Below are 12,661 nucleotides of genomic sequence, written 5' to 3'. Positions count from 1 at the left end.
AAGCGGCGGAGCCCTCCCCGCGCCCCGCTTCCCCCTCCAGCCCCAGGAGCTCCCCCCGAGCAGGAGCCCCTGCCGGCCCCCCCCCGCCTCCAAACCACCACCGCTCCGGCTGCCGCCCGCCCCTCACCTCCCTTCCGCGGCCCCCGCACAGCCCGCGCCTGGGCCTGCGCCGCCGCCGCCGCTCTCCCGGGCCGCTTCGCCACGGCCTTCGGCGTGCCCTGGGCCATGGCACCGAGGCGCTTCCGGGTGCTCCGCGCGCGGGGCATGCCGGGATACAGCCGAGCGGGCCGCGGCGCACGCCCAGGGCTCAGCGGGGCAGGCCGCGGAGCATGCCCGGGATACAGCGGGCAGCGCCAGGTGCACGCCCACAAGCAAGCGGGCAGGGCCCGCGGTGCACGCCGGGATGGAGCGAGGCGGAAACGCTGCCGCGGGTCAAAGCCTTTTACTGCTGCCCCCCCGCCAGCGCCGCCCCGCTCCGCCAGCGCCCGGCGCAGCTCCCCTGGGGGCAAAGGACTCCCCACTCGGTGACGATCCCCCCCGTGATCAGCTCGTGGGGGGTGACGTCGAAGGCCGGGTTCCAAACGTCGATCCCTGGAGGAGGGAAGGGGAAGGGTCAAAGGGGGCTCTGCCGGCTCCCCCTCCCCCAGCAGGGACGGCGACCCCTGCCCTCTATAAGGGTCGTCCCTCCGCCCCGTCCTACATATCCCTTATAGGGAACCCCCCCGGGGGTTCACTTGCATCAGCTCCGTGGGACACCCACCCAAGGACACCCACCCAGGGGAACATAACACCCACCCGGGGGACACCCATGACACCCACCCGGGGACACACAACCCCCACCTGGGGGTGGAACACCCACCCCGGGGGACACAACCCCCATCCAGCGCCAGAACACGCACCAGAGCCCCCCCCGTGCCACCCACTCCTATGAGACCCAGGGGGACCCCCCCCCCCCCCCCCGACGCCCCCCAGAGGACACCCCACCAACCCGGGCAGACCCCCGCCGTGTGCCACCCACTCTTACGCCCCCTCCCCAGCCCCGCGCCCCCTACCCTCGGGTGCCAGCCGCATGCCCTGCAGGTGGGTGAGCTCCCGCCGGGACCGCTCCTCGATGGGGATCTCCCCCCCGGAAGCCATCTCCAGGTCGCAGGAGGAGCTGGGGGCCGCCACGTAGAAGGGGACCCGGTGGTACTGCGCCGCCACCGCCAGCTGGTAGGTGCCAATCTTGTTGGCGGTGTCGCCGTTGGCTGCCACGCGGTCGGCGCCGACCACCACCGCTGGGGCACAGCGAGGGGCGGGGAGGGGAGGGGGCTCAGCGAGGGGGCGGCGAAAGGGGAGGTCCCTCTCACCCTCCTCACCCCCCCCGGCCGCCGCTGCCGCCGCGGTGCCGCCGCCGCTCACCTTGGACCCCTCGGTGCCGGCATGGCGGCGGCGGCGGCGCCGTCGGCGAATCAGCGTGGCCGGGACGCCGTCGTGCAGCAGCTCGGCCGCCGTCAGCCACCCGCCCTGGTTGCAAGGCCGGGTCTCGGTGCACAGCACCCGGCGCAGGCGGCCCGGGGCGTGCAGCGCCCGCACGATGCCTGCGGGGGGCGCCACGGGGATGGGGAGGGAGGAGGGAGGAAGAGAGGGAGGAAGAGAGGGAGGAAGAGAGGGGAGGAAGAGAGGGAGGAAGAGAGGGAGGAAGAGAGGGAGGGAGGGAGAGAGGGAGGGAGGGAGAGAGGGAGGGAGGGAGAGAGGGAGGGAGGGAGTGAGGCAGGGTGAGACCAGGAGGTGTGGGGTGGCTGTCCCCCAAGGGACACCCCGGGGCAGCACCCAGCTCACTGGTAGTCCCCAAGACCACCCCCAGCACCCATGGGTGCAGCACCCAGCTCGGTGCCAGTCCCCAATGCCACCCTAGCACCCATGGGTACAGCACCCAGCTCGGTGCCAGTCCCCAATGCCACCCTGGGACCCATGGGTGCAGCACCCAGCTCACTGCCAGTCCCCCAATGCCACCCATGGGTGCAGCACCCAGCTCGGTGCCAGTCCCCAATGCCACCCATGAGTGCAGCACCCAGCTCGCTGCCAGTCCCCAATGCCACCCTGGCACCCATGGGTGCAGCACCCAGCTCGGTGCCTCTCCCCCTGCTGCTTCCATCCCAGACCAAAGCCACCTTTGGGGGGGGAGGAGCTCAGGGCAGTGCCCCCCCGGTGCCCCCCCCGGCGCCGTACCCAGGGCGGTGCCGTAGCGGCGGTGGCCAGGGTGCCGGTGTTGCAGTGGGTGAGGATGGTGACGCTGGCACCCTCGGGGAGGTGGCACAGGATGTGCCCCGCTCCGTGCCCCCCGATGCGCCGATTCACCTCCCGGTCCTGCTCCAGCAGCCCCTCGATGTGCTCCAGGATTGCTGGGGGGGGGGCGAAGCCGGGGAGCTGGCACCCCCAAACCAGCCCCCGCTGGGCAGCGGGAGCCCCCCCAGTACCCCTCCTCGTACCCTACACCCCCCTATGCCACCCCAAAGCCCCCAGTGGCACTGGGAGCCCCCCCCAGTACCCCCCCGGCACCCTACAACCCCCCTAATGCCACCCCAAAGCCCCCAGTGGGCACCGGGAGCCCCTCCAGTACCCCTCCTCGTACCCTACACCCCCCTAATACCACCCCAAAAGCCCCCAGTGGGCACTGGGAGCCCCCCCAGTACCCCCCCGGCACCCTACAACCCCCCTAATGCCACCCCAGAAACCCCCAGTGGGCACCGGGAGCCCCCCCAGTACCCCTCCTCGTACCCTACACCCCCTAATACCAACCCCAAAAGCCCCCAGTGGGCACCAGTACCCCCCCAGTACCCCCCATGCCACCTCAACCCCCCCCGCACTGGGCACCGTGTACCCCCCCCAGTACCCCTCCTGGCACCCTATATCCCCCCCCATGCCACCCCAACAGCCCCCAGTGGGCACAGTACCCCCCCCGGCATCCTATACCCCCCAAATGCCACCCTAAAGCCCCCAGTGGGGCACCAGTACCCCCCCCGTACCCCTCCTGGCACCCTACCTCCCCCTAATGCCACCCCAACAGCCCCCAGCGGACACCGGTACCCCCCCTCCCCCAGCGCCCCCTCCCCCGCTGCTGCCCCGCTCCCGTCCCGGTGCCATCCCGGGGCCGGCTCCGGTTACCTCTCCCGCAGCCCCTGGGCGGTGACCCCGGGGGTCCTGCAGCCGCCGGCGGATGAAGGCCAGGAGCCGCTGAGCCCTCCGGGCCAGGTTGACCGCCGTCGGTCTCGCCTGTGAGCAGGTACCGGAGCCGCTGCTCCACGAAAGCCTCCAGCGCCGCCGCCGCCTCCGAGCCCCCCGCCGCAGCCGCCGCCTCCGAGCCCCCCGCCGCAGCCTCCGAGCCCCCCGCCGCCGCCGCCGCCTCCGAGCCCCCCGCCGCCGCCTCCGAGCCCCCCGCCGCAGCCTCCGAGCCCCCCCGCCGCAGCCTCGAGCCCCCCGCCAGCTCCACCGCCAGGCTCAGGCAACCGACCAGGGCTATGGCCGGGGCTCCCCGCACCTACCGGGGCAGCTACCGGATCGGTGCCCGGCCCCAAAGCCACCCCCCGGACCCCTGCGTGCCGCTCCCGGGGGCTGCTCCCCGGGGCTGCTCCCCGGGCTACGGCGGGGGGGTGTCCCCGGGGGTAGGAAAGGGGTCTCCGGTGCTGAGGATAGGGTCCCGGGACTAGGGGAAGGGTCCCGGGGCTACGGGAAGGGTCCCGGGGCTAAGGGGAAGGGGTCCCGGGGCTAGGGGAAGGGGTCCCGGGCTACGGGGAGGGTCCCGGGGCTACGGGGAAGGGTCCCGGGGCTACGGGGAAGGGGTCCCGGGGCTAAGGGGAAGGGGTCCCGGGGCTAGGGGAAGGGTCCCGGGGCTAGGAGAAGGAGTCCCGGGGCTAGGAAGGGTCCTGGGGCTAGGGGAAGGGGTCCGGGGCTAAGGGGAAGGGGGTCCCGGGGCTACGGGGAAGGGTCCCGGGCTACGGGAAGGATCTCCGGGGCTAGGGAAGGGTCCCGGGGCTAGGGGAAGGGTCCCGGGGCTAGGAGAAGGGTCCCGGGGCTAGGGGAAGGGTCCTGGGGCTAGGGAAGGGGGTCCCGGGGCTAAGGGGAAGGGGTCCGGGGCTACGGGGAAGGGGTCCCGGGCTACGGGAAGGATCTCCGGGGCTAGGGGAAGGGTCCCGGGGCTAGGGGAAGGGTCCCGGGGCTACGGGGAGGGGGTCCCGGGGCTAAGGGGAAGGGTCCCGGTGCTCGGCGGGTCCCGGTACCGGGGGAAGGGTCCCGGTGCTAAGGGGAAGGGTCCCGGTGCTCGGCGGGTCCCGGTACCGGGGGGCGGGTGCCGGTGCTCCGCTCACCTCCATGTCGGCGATCGCCCTCCAGGCTCGCTCCACGCCGGGCACCGACTCATACCGGAGCTCCCCGGGCAGCAGCAGCTGGTTGAGGATCTGCAGGGACCCCCGGCGGTACCGGATCGCCTCCAGAGCCATCCCGGCAGCGGCGGCGGCGGCGGAAACCCAGGCCCGGGGCTTCCGGTGCCCCCAACCCCCACCCCGGCGCCGCCTGGCCGCCGAACGGGGGAGGGGACTGGGGAGGGGTCTGGGGAGGGGTCTGCGAGCGAGGGAGGGCTGGAGGGGGGCAGCAGAGGGGCAGCCTGGGGGCGGGGGGAGGGGGCAAAAGAGGGTCCGAATGGGTCTGGGGGCAACAGAGGGGAGGAGAAGGTTGGGGGGCAGGGGGCAAAAGAGGGTCCAGAATGGGTCTGGGGGCAACAGAGAGGGGGAGAAGGTTAGGGGGGGGAGGGGGGCAAAAGAGGGTCCAGAATGGCAAGAGAGGGTCTGGGGTCTGCGGCAAACAGAGGGAGTGGGAGGGGCCAAAGAGGATCTGGAATGGGTCTGGGGGCAACAGAGAGGGGGAGAAGGTTGGGGGGGAGGGGGGCAAAAGAGGGTCCAGAATGGGTCTGGGGGCAACAGAGAGGGGGGGAGAAGGTTGGGAGGGGGGAGAAGGTTAGGGGGGAGGGGGCAAAGGAGGGTCCAGAATGGGTCTGGGGGCAACAGAGCGTCTGGGGTCTGCGGGAAACAGAGGGAGGGGGAGGAGCCAAAGAGGATCTGGAATGGGTCTGGGGGCAACAGAGGGGGAGAGAAGGTTGGGAGGGGGGAGAAGGCTGGGGGGAGGGGGCAAAAGAGGGTCCAGAATGGGTCTGGGGGCAACAGAGGGAGGGGAGAAGGTTGGGGGGGGAGAAGGTTGGGGGGGGGAGGGGTGCAAAAGAGGGTCCAGAATGGGTCTGGGGGCAACAGAGGGTCTGGGGTCTGCGGGAAACAGAGGGAGTGGGAGGGGCCAAAGAGGATCTGGAATGGGTCTGGGGGCAACAGGGACTGGGGAAGTCTGGTGGGGAGGGGCAAAAAGAGGGTCTGGGGGCAGGAGAGGGACTGGGGTTGGGGTCTGGGGGCACCTGGGCAGGGGGCTGTGGGGACTCCCCCCCCGCCCCGTGTCTGACCTTGGGGGGCAGAGCAGGGACCCCCACCCCAGGACCCCTCCCGGGGGTGGTCCCTGTGCCAGGGTGAAATGGGGAGGGGGCTGCAGCCACACACAGAGAGACACCACCTCAAGAACAGCTTTTAATGGGGGGGGGAGGGGGGATATAAATTAGAGGGAGGGGGCTTGGGGCCCCCCCAGGACCAGCCTGAGGGGGGAGGGCAGGGAGCTGGGGGGGGGTGAGGGGAGGGAGGGTCCAGCCCCAAAGCCTCCTCAGGGGGTCTCAGCCTCAGAGCTGGAGTCAGAGTAGTCAGCAACGAGGGAGGCAGTGGGGTGGGGGGCAGGGGGCACGGGGGGCGCGGGGGGGGGCATCCCCTCCCCCTCCCCGGACCCACGATTTGGGGGGAGGGAGGGCTGGGGGGGGGTCCCTGCCCCTGCCCCTCTGCCTCCCCCCCCTCCCCTTGCCCCTCTGCGGAGCGGCGCCGCACGATGCCCAGCCTGGCAGGGGTGGCTGGAGGGGCTGGGGAGGGGAGGGGGCTGCTGGTGCTGGGGGTGGGACCCCCACAGCCCCCCCCCCAGAGCCCTCGAGCCCCCAGCCCCAATTTCCTGAGGGTCTCCCCAGCCTTGCTGGGGGCGGCGGAGGGGAACCAGGAGCGGGAGGAGATCTCCGTCCTCTTCATCCTCTGCTTCTCCTCGTAGGCTGCGGGGGGGAGGGGGCAACGACAGCAGGCTTGGAGGGGGGGAGGTCACAGAGAGGCAGAGACCCCCTCCCCCGAGCCCCCCCGGAGCCCCCTCCCCACTCACAGTCGGGGCTGTGGTACTTGAGCAGCGCTGCCAGGCGCCGGTCGGCCTCGGCCTCGGGCAGCAGGGGGATGCTGAGCCCGGCCCTGGCCTGCAGGGCTGCTGCCTCCTCCTCCTCCTCACGAAGGATCTTCTTCTCCTCCTGGTGGTGGGGGGGCAAGGGGAAGGTGGGGAGGGGTCTGCCTCAGCTGCCCCAGGCGGTTCCTGGGGGAGCTCCCAGGGCTGGGGCTGGGGGAGGGTAGAGAGGGGGCAGGAGGAGCTCCCTCGGTGCCCTGCTGCCCAGCAGGGCTCTCCCTGGCACTGGGGAGGGCAGCACTGGGGAGCTGGGGGGCAGGGGTGGGCAGGTGAGGCAGAGGAGGGGCAAAGGAAGGTGGGGAAGGGGCTGAGGGATGAGGAGGGGAAGGGTCTGGGGGAGAAGGAGGAGGAGAGGAAGGGTCTGGAGGAGAAGGAGGAGGGGAAGGGCCTGGGTGAGGAGAGGGTAAGGGTCTGGGAGGAAGAGAAGGAGGGGCAGGGTCTGGAGGAGGAGGGGAAGGGTCTGGGGGGGCTGTGGGGAGCAGCTGAGGGCCCTGGGGGGGTGGAGGCTGCAGCAGAGGAGGCTGAGGGAAGCCCTTCTGGCTCTCTGCAGCTCCCTGCCAGCAGCTTGGTGCCCTCTGAGCTCTGCTCCCAAGCTCTGGCCCCAGAGGCCCCAAGCTGGAGCTGCCCCCAGGGCAAGGCTGAGCTTGGCCAGGGGCAGAGCTGCTGCTGCCTGCAGGGCTGTGCCAGGCCTGTGCCAGGCTGCTGCCCAGGGGCAGAGCTGCTGCTGCCTGCAGGGCTGTGCCAGGCCTGTGCCAGGCTGCTGCCCAGGGGCAGAGCTGCTGCTGCCTGCAGGGCTGTGCCAGGCCTGTGCCAGGCTGCTGCCCAGGGGCAGAGCTGCTGCTGCCTGCAGGGCTGTGCCAGGCCTGTGCCAGGCTGCTGCCCAGGGGCAGTGCTGCAGCCCCCAGCCCTGGAGCCCTGGTGCTGGGGGGGGGCTGCCTGGGGGTCCCAGCTCACCCTGAAGCGCCTCCTCAGGCGACTGTTGAGGCCAAAGTCATCCTTCCAGGCGCTCTGGGCCTGCTGCAGGGTGGCCAAGGTGGGCACTGCCCGCTGCAGGGCTGCCCGGTCGGCCACGCCGTGCTCCAGCCGGAACATGGCATCGGTCTCCAGCTTCTCCTTCTCCTCTCGCTCTGGGGGGGCACAGCCAAGGGGGTGGGGGAGGACTTGGGGAGGGCAGCCCCCAGAGGCTTGGCACCAGCCCTGCCCAACCCTCTGGGCTGGGGACCTGGCAGGGTGGCACTGAGGGCACCCTCGGGAGGTTTGCTGCAGACAGAGAGAGCTGGAGGGGAGGGATCCGGGCAGGGGGATCCAGGCAGGGCTGGAGGGGGGGATCCATCTAGGCAGGGGGATCTGGGCAGGCTGGAGGGGGGGGATCCAGGAAGGGCTGGAGGGGAAGAATCCAGGCAGGGGGATCCAGGCAGGGCTGGAGGGGAGGCATCTGAGCAGGGGGATCTGGGCAGGGCTGGAGGGGAAGGATCTGGGCAGGGGGATCCGGGCAGGGGGATCCGGGCAGGGGGATCCGGGAGGGCTGGAGGGGGGGGCATCCAGGCAGGGCTGGAGGGGAAGGATCCAGGCAGGGCTGGAGGGGAAGGATCCAGGCAGGGGGATCCAGGCAGGGCTGGAGGGGAAGGATCCAGGCAGGGGGATCCAGGCAGGGGCTGAAGGGCAAGGATCCAGGCAGGGGGATCCAGGCAGGGCTGAAGGGCAAGGATCCAGGCAGGGGGATGTGGGCAGGGCTGGAGGGGAGGGATCCAGGTAGGGGGATCCAGGCAGGGCTGGAGGGGGGGGATCCAGGCAGGGGGATCCAGGCAGGGCTGGAGGGGAGGGATCCAGGCAGGGGGATCCAGGCGGGGCTGGAGGGGAGGGATCCAGGCAGGGGGATCCAGGCGGGGCTGGAGGGGAGGATCCAGGCAGGGGGATCCAGGCGGGGCTGGAGGGGAAGGATCCAGGCAGGGCTGAAGGGGAGGGGGATCCATCTAGGCAGGGGGGATCTGAGCAGGCTGGAGGGGAGGGATCCAGGCAGGGGGATCCAGGCAGGGCTAGAGGGGGGGGATCTGGGCAGGGGGGATCCAGGCAGGGAATGGCCTCAGAGCCTTCAGGGTGGCTCAGCCAAAGCCTTTCCCAGCTGGGGATCATCACCAAACCTCCTGAGCTCCTTCCCCCTTCCCCCTCCCTGTGTCCCCAGCTGCGGCGCTCAGCCCCCACCCCCGACGCGCCGCCCCGGGGGGCTCCTTCCTGACCCACGGGGAGCTCATTGCCCACCGTGCCCCCCTCCTTCCCCGAGCCCTAACGCTGCCCTGCCGGCCCTGTGCCGCTCCGGGGGGGGGCACTGGTGCCCGGGGGGGGGGCGCTGGTGCCCGGGGGGGGCGCTGACCCGTGGGCAGGAGCTGCTGGTTGTCGCCCATGTCCCAGCGCTCCTCCTTGCGCCGGGCGCCGCTGACGATGACGTAGTCGCAGCCCGCGGGGTCGGTCTGCAGCTCGATGTAGTTGACACAGAGGTGGCACTTCATCCTGAACCTGGGCAGGGGGGCGGGGGGCAGGCTCAGGGGGGGCTGGGGAGGGGGTCCCTGCCGGCCCTGAGCCCCCCCCCAAGGAGGAGAAGGGAGCCCCAGCCCCCACCTGTAGATGGGCGTCGTGTAGTAGGAGCCAACCTTCTTCTTCTCGGCGTTGTAGCGGACCCCTGGGTGGGGGGGAGGGGAGGGGAGGGGGATCAGAGCCCCCTGCCCGCAGCAGGGCAGGGCTGGGATCCACCCAGGATCCACCCAGGATCCACCTAGGGGGCCAGCAGGGGCGCTCACCCATCCCGATGTGGTTCTTGCAGCCCTCACACCAGATGTTGTAAGGCATCTCGAACCTGGGGGGCACCAGCACGGCCACGGGGGGGGGGACACAGGGGACAAGCCTCAGCCCCAGCCAGGGAAGGCTCCAGGCTGCAAGCCCCCCTTGGGTTCTGCCCCCAGCTCCCCTGGTGCTGTCCTCTGCCAACCCTCTGGGTTTGCCCCCAGCCCCCCCTTAGGATCTGCCCCCAGGTCCCCTGGTGCTGCCCCCAGCTCCCCCTTAGGTTCTGCCCCCAGCCCCCCCGGTGCTGTCCTCTGCCCCCCCTCTGGGTTTGCCCCCAGCCCCCCCTCAGGTGCTGCCCCCAGCCCCTCCTCTGGTTTTCACCCCAAGCCCCCCTTGGGTGCTGCCCCCAGGTCCTCTGGTGCTGCCCCCAGCCCCCCCCTCAGGGGCTGCCCCCAGCTCCCCTGGTGCTGTCCTCTGCCACTCTTCTGGGTTTGCCCCCAGCCCCCCCTTAGGATCTGCCCCCAGGTCCCCTGGTGCTGCCCCCAGCCCCCCCTCGGGTGCTGCCCCCAAGCTCCACTTGGGTTCTGCCCCCAGGTCCCCTGGTGTTGTCCTCAGCCCCTCCTCAAGTGCTGCCCCCAGACCCTCCTCTGGTTTTTCACCCCAAGCCCCCTTGGGTGCTGCCCCCAGCTCCCCTGGTGCTGTCCTCTGCCCCCCTCTGGCTTTGCCCCCAGCCCCCCCTCAGGGGCTGCCCCCAGCTCCCCTGGTGCTGCCCCCAGCCCCCCCTCTGGCTTTGCCCCCAGCCCCCCCGGGGGCTGCCCCCTCACCTGATGATGAGGATGCCCTGGGCCAGCTTGCGGGCACGCTCCCGCAGCGGGTGGCTGTGGTGGTACTTGTTGAGGGAGCCATGCTGCCAGGGGGGGACAGGCACACAAATGGGGGTCGGGGGGGGTCTGGGTGACTCCTTGGCACCCCCCAACCCCCACTGCCACCCCCAGGACCCCCCTCCCAAAGCTCCTCACCTTGGCTGGGTCGAAGTCGGGAGGGTAATACTTGTTGGTGCCCTTGCGCTCGCCCTGGGCGGGGGGAGGGAGGGGAACAGAGAACAGAAGGTTAGAGCCGGGGGGGGAGGGACATTGGGGTGGCCACAGCGGCCCTGGCATGGCCACAGTGGCCCCGGGGGGGCCGTGCCTGGCCACACTCACCATGGCTGAGGGTCTCTAGCGCTGCAGGAGCAAGGAAACAGGGACCTGGGGAGGGGGAGGAAGAGCAACCATCAGCAGGGGCAGCCCTGGGGCAGCCTCCCAGTCGGGGGCCACTGGTTGCAGAGGGGGAAGGGGGCAAGGACCCCCTCCCCATATGGAGCCCCTGCTCCCCAAATCAGTGCTGGGCTCCGCTCCCCCTCCCAGTATGGAGCCCCCGGTCCCAAATCGGTGCTGGGGCTCCGCTCCCCCCTCCCAGTACGGAGCCCCCCGGTCCCAGATCGGTGCTGGGACTCCGCTCCCCCCTCCCAGTACGGAGTCCCCGGTCCCAAATCGGTGCTGGGGCTCCGCTCCCCCCTCCCAGGATGGAGCCCCCGGTCCCAAATCGGTGCTGGGACTCCGCTTCCCCCCTCCCAGTCCCCAGCCCCGGGACCCCCACCCCGTACCCGGACGCCTTCCTCCGTCCCCACCGACCGCTTCCGGCTGCGCTCCTCAGGCCCCGCCCCTTCCTCTACGTCACGGGGGGAGGAGAAGGGGGCGGGACGTCGATACCGCCCAATAAGAGGCGTGTCCTGGCGGGCGGCCCCGCCCCTCCCGCAGCCCCCGCGCTTGCGCACTGCTGCTCCACGTGCCCGCCAGCCCCGCTCGGCTTTACGGCACCGCAGCGCCGCCGCCTGCCAGCCCTCCACCACCACCACCCCGCCTCCGGTTCCCCGCTGCCCCGCTCGGCTTACGGCACCGCAGCGCCGCCGCCTGCCAGCCCTCCACCACCCCCCGCCCCGGTTCCCCGCTTCCCTGCCTCGGCTTTACGGCACCGCAGCGCCGCCGCCTGCCAGCCCTCCACCACCACCCCCCCCTCCCGGTTCTCCGCTTCCCCGCTCGGCTTTACGGCACCGCAGCGCCGCCACCTACGGCGGCTCGTGGCAGCGGGGAGCCTTGGCGACCGCAGCCTTAGCAACCCGTGGCCACCGGGACCACCGCCCGCCCCCGGCAACGCGGCCCGTGGCGACCGGCAGCCCAGGGGTGCCCGTGGCCAACCGGAACCGCCGCCCGAGCCCGGCCACGGGGCCAGTGGCAAGCGGGGGGGGGGGGGCGTGGTTGCCATGGCAACCAGCCCCACGTGTGCCCCACGGCTGCCCCAGCGCTGTGCCAGCATCACCCCGGGGCAGGTCCGCAGGACTCAGGAGTGTCCCTGACCCTCCCCGACCCCACCCCCCCCCGTGGCCCAGCCCTTCCCTCCCCGTGGCTGTGCCCCCCGCGGGCTCTCTGGCGCCCCCCCGGTGGGCCGCAGCTGGTGCTGGGCACAGAGGGTGGCAAGGTTGGTGCTGCCCGGGGGGGCATTGGCTGCCCCGAGCTGTGCCCCCGCTGCCAGGCGCTGCCCCAGGACCCTGCTGAGCTTTGCGCGCGGCAGGATGTGGCCCCGCGGCGCCCCTAGCACAGCCCTGGCACAGCCAGCCCTGGCACAGCCAGCCCTGGCACAGCCAGCCCTGGCACACACCTGGGCGGGTGGCAGCGCCACGGCTGGGGGGTGGGGCAGGATCCGGTGGGCGATGCCAAAGCACCGGCGCTGGGTTTGTACCGGGGGGGGGAACCGAGCCAGGGCTGCGGAGCTGGCAGTGCCAGGCTGGGAGGCGGTGCAGGATGCGCCCGCAGCAGGGTGGCCAGGTTGGCACAGCCTGGGCATCCCAGATCCGCTGCGGGGGCCTCATCCTGCCCTCCTTCCCGCACCGTGGAGAAAGCCCTCCCTGGCAGCAGGGCCGGAGCCGGCGCGGGGCTGCGGTGCCCCCCCGGCGGTGCCCACGCCGGCCGCTGGCACCCTTGGATGCCCATCTGCCAGCGGGCAAGGGGGGCACCGCGGCCAGGCCACCCACAACCAGGGGCTGGCTCCGGGGCGGGGGGGAGGGGGGGGGGTAGTCTCAGGGGCCCACCTGGGTGGTAGGAGCCAGGCCAGGTGCCCCCCACCAGCGCCTGGCACGGGGGTGGTGTTGGCACCTCGACGCCGGCAGCCGGCCAGGGAAAGTGCTGAGCCCGGAGCCTGGCAGCGCTGCCCGCGGCCACCCCCCGCGCCCGCACGCGCCTGCCCGCCGGGCACACACGTGCCAGCCCCGGGTGTGGGCACCACAGCGGTCACAGGGCTGCCAGGCGCTGCCGGGCGCCCCGGGTGGGTGGTGGTTCTGAGGGGGCTGTCCCCCAGCGCCTCGGTGCCACATCCCGGCCCTGGGCAGTGCCAAGCTCCTGCCATTGGGGGGGGGGGGGGGGCTGCGAGCGGCCACTGCACCCTGGTGATGCCAGAGGGCATTGGGGACCCTACCCACCACCCCCAGCCCTGCCAGGGCACCCCCGAGCTT

At 72.3% G+C, this 12,661-nt stretch overlaps 2 protein-coding genes across 2 annotated transcripts; both read right to left on the bottom strand.

Moving 5' to 3' along the window:
- Positions 1–127: 127 nt before the first annotated feature.
- On the bottom strand, positions 128–4,545 carry MRI1 (methylthioribose-1-phosphate isomerase 1; the record flags this gene model as incomplete). Its single annotated transcript, XM_068171021.1, is given in 14 exon segments — positions 128–488; positions 491–591; positions 1,053–1,277; positions 1,402–1,420; positions 1,422–1,448; positions 1,450–1,580; positions 2,212–2,229; positions 2,232–2,386; positions 3,151–3,182; positions 3,184–3,255; positions 3,257–3,310; positions 3,386–3,422; positions 3,465–3,520; positions 4,347–4,545. Coding segments are annotated over 14 exon segments (1,420 nt in total), but the record flags the coding sequence as incomplete, so codon positions are not given.
- A 1,052-nt stretch (positions 4,546–5,597) lies between these two features.
- Positions 5,598–10,857, bottom strand: YJU2B (YJU2 splicing factor homolog B). The gene is made up of 10 exons (XM_068171022.1): positions 10,760–10,857; positions 10,317–10,361; positions 10,134–10,187; positions 9,939–10,021; positions 9,132–9,187; positions 8,953–9,013; positions 8,708–8,850; positions 7,291–7,463; positions 6,265–6,403; positions 5,598–6,160 (listed from the first exon to the last, which is right to left on the bottom strand). Exons 2-10 carry the CDS (start codon positions 10,317–10,319, stop codon positions 5,604–5,606), a joined length of 1,269 nt encoding a protein of 422 aa, XP_068027123.1. The 5' UTR covers positions 10,320–10,361; positions 10,760–10,857; the 3' UTR covers positions 5,598–5,603.
- Positions 10,858–12,661: the final 1,804 nt, after the last annotated feature.

The sequence above is a fragment of the Melanerpes formicivorus genome, unplaced genomic scaffold (genome assembly GCF_026170545.1).
Source record: "Melanerpes formicivorus ecotype bairdi unplaced genomic scaffold, bMelFor1.0.p_v2 SCAF_1235, whole genome shotgun sequence".
Taxonomy (NCBI): Eukaryota; Metazoa; Chordata; class Aves; order Piciformes; family Picidae; genus Melanerpes; species Melanerpes formicivorus.
The sequence above is the reverse complement of the archived record's forward strand: the minus strand, read 5'-3'. Positions and strand labels throughout refer to the sequence as shown.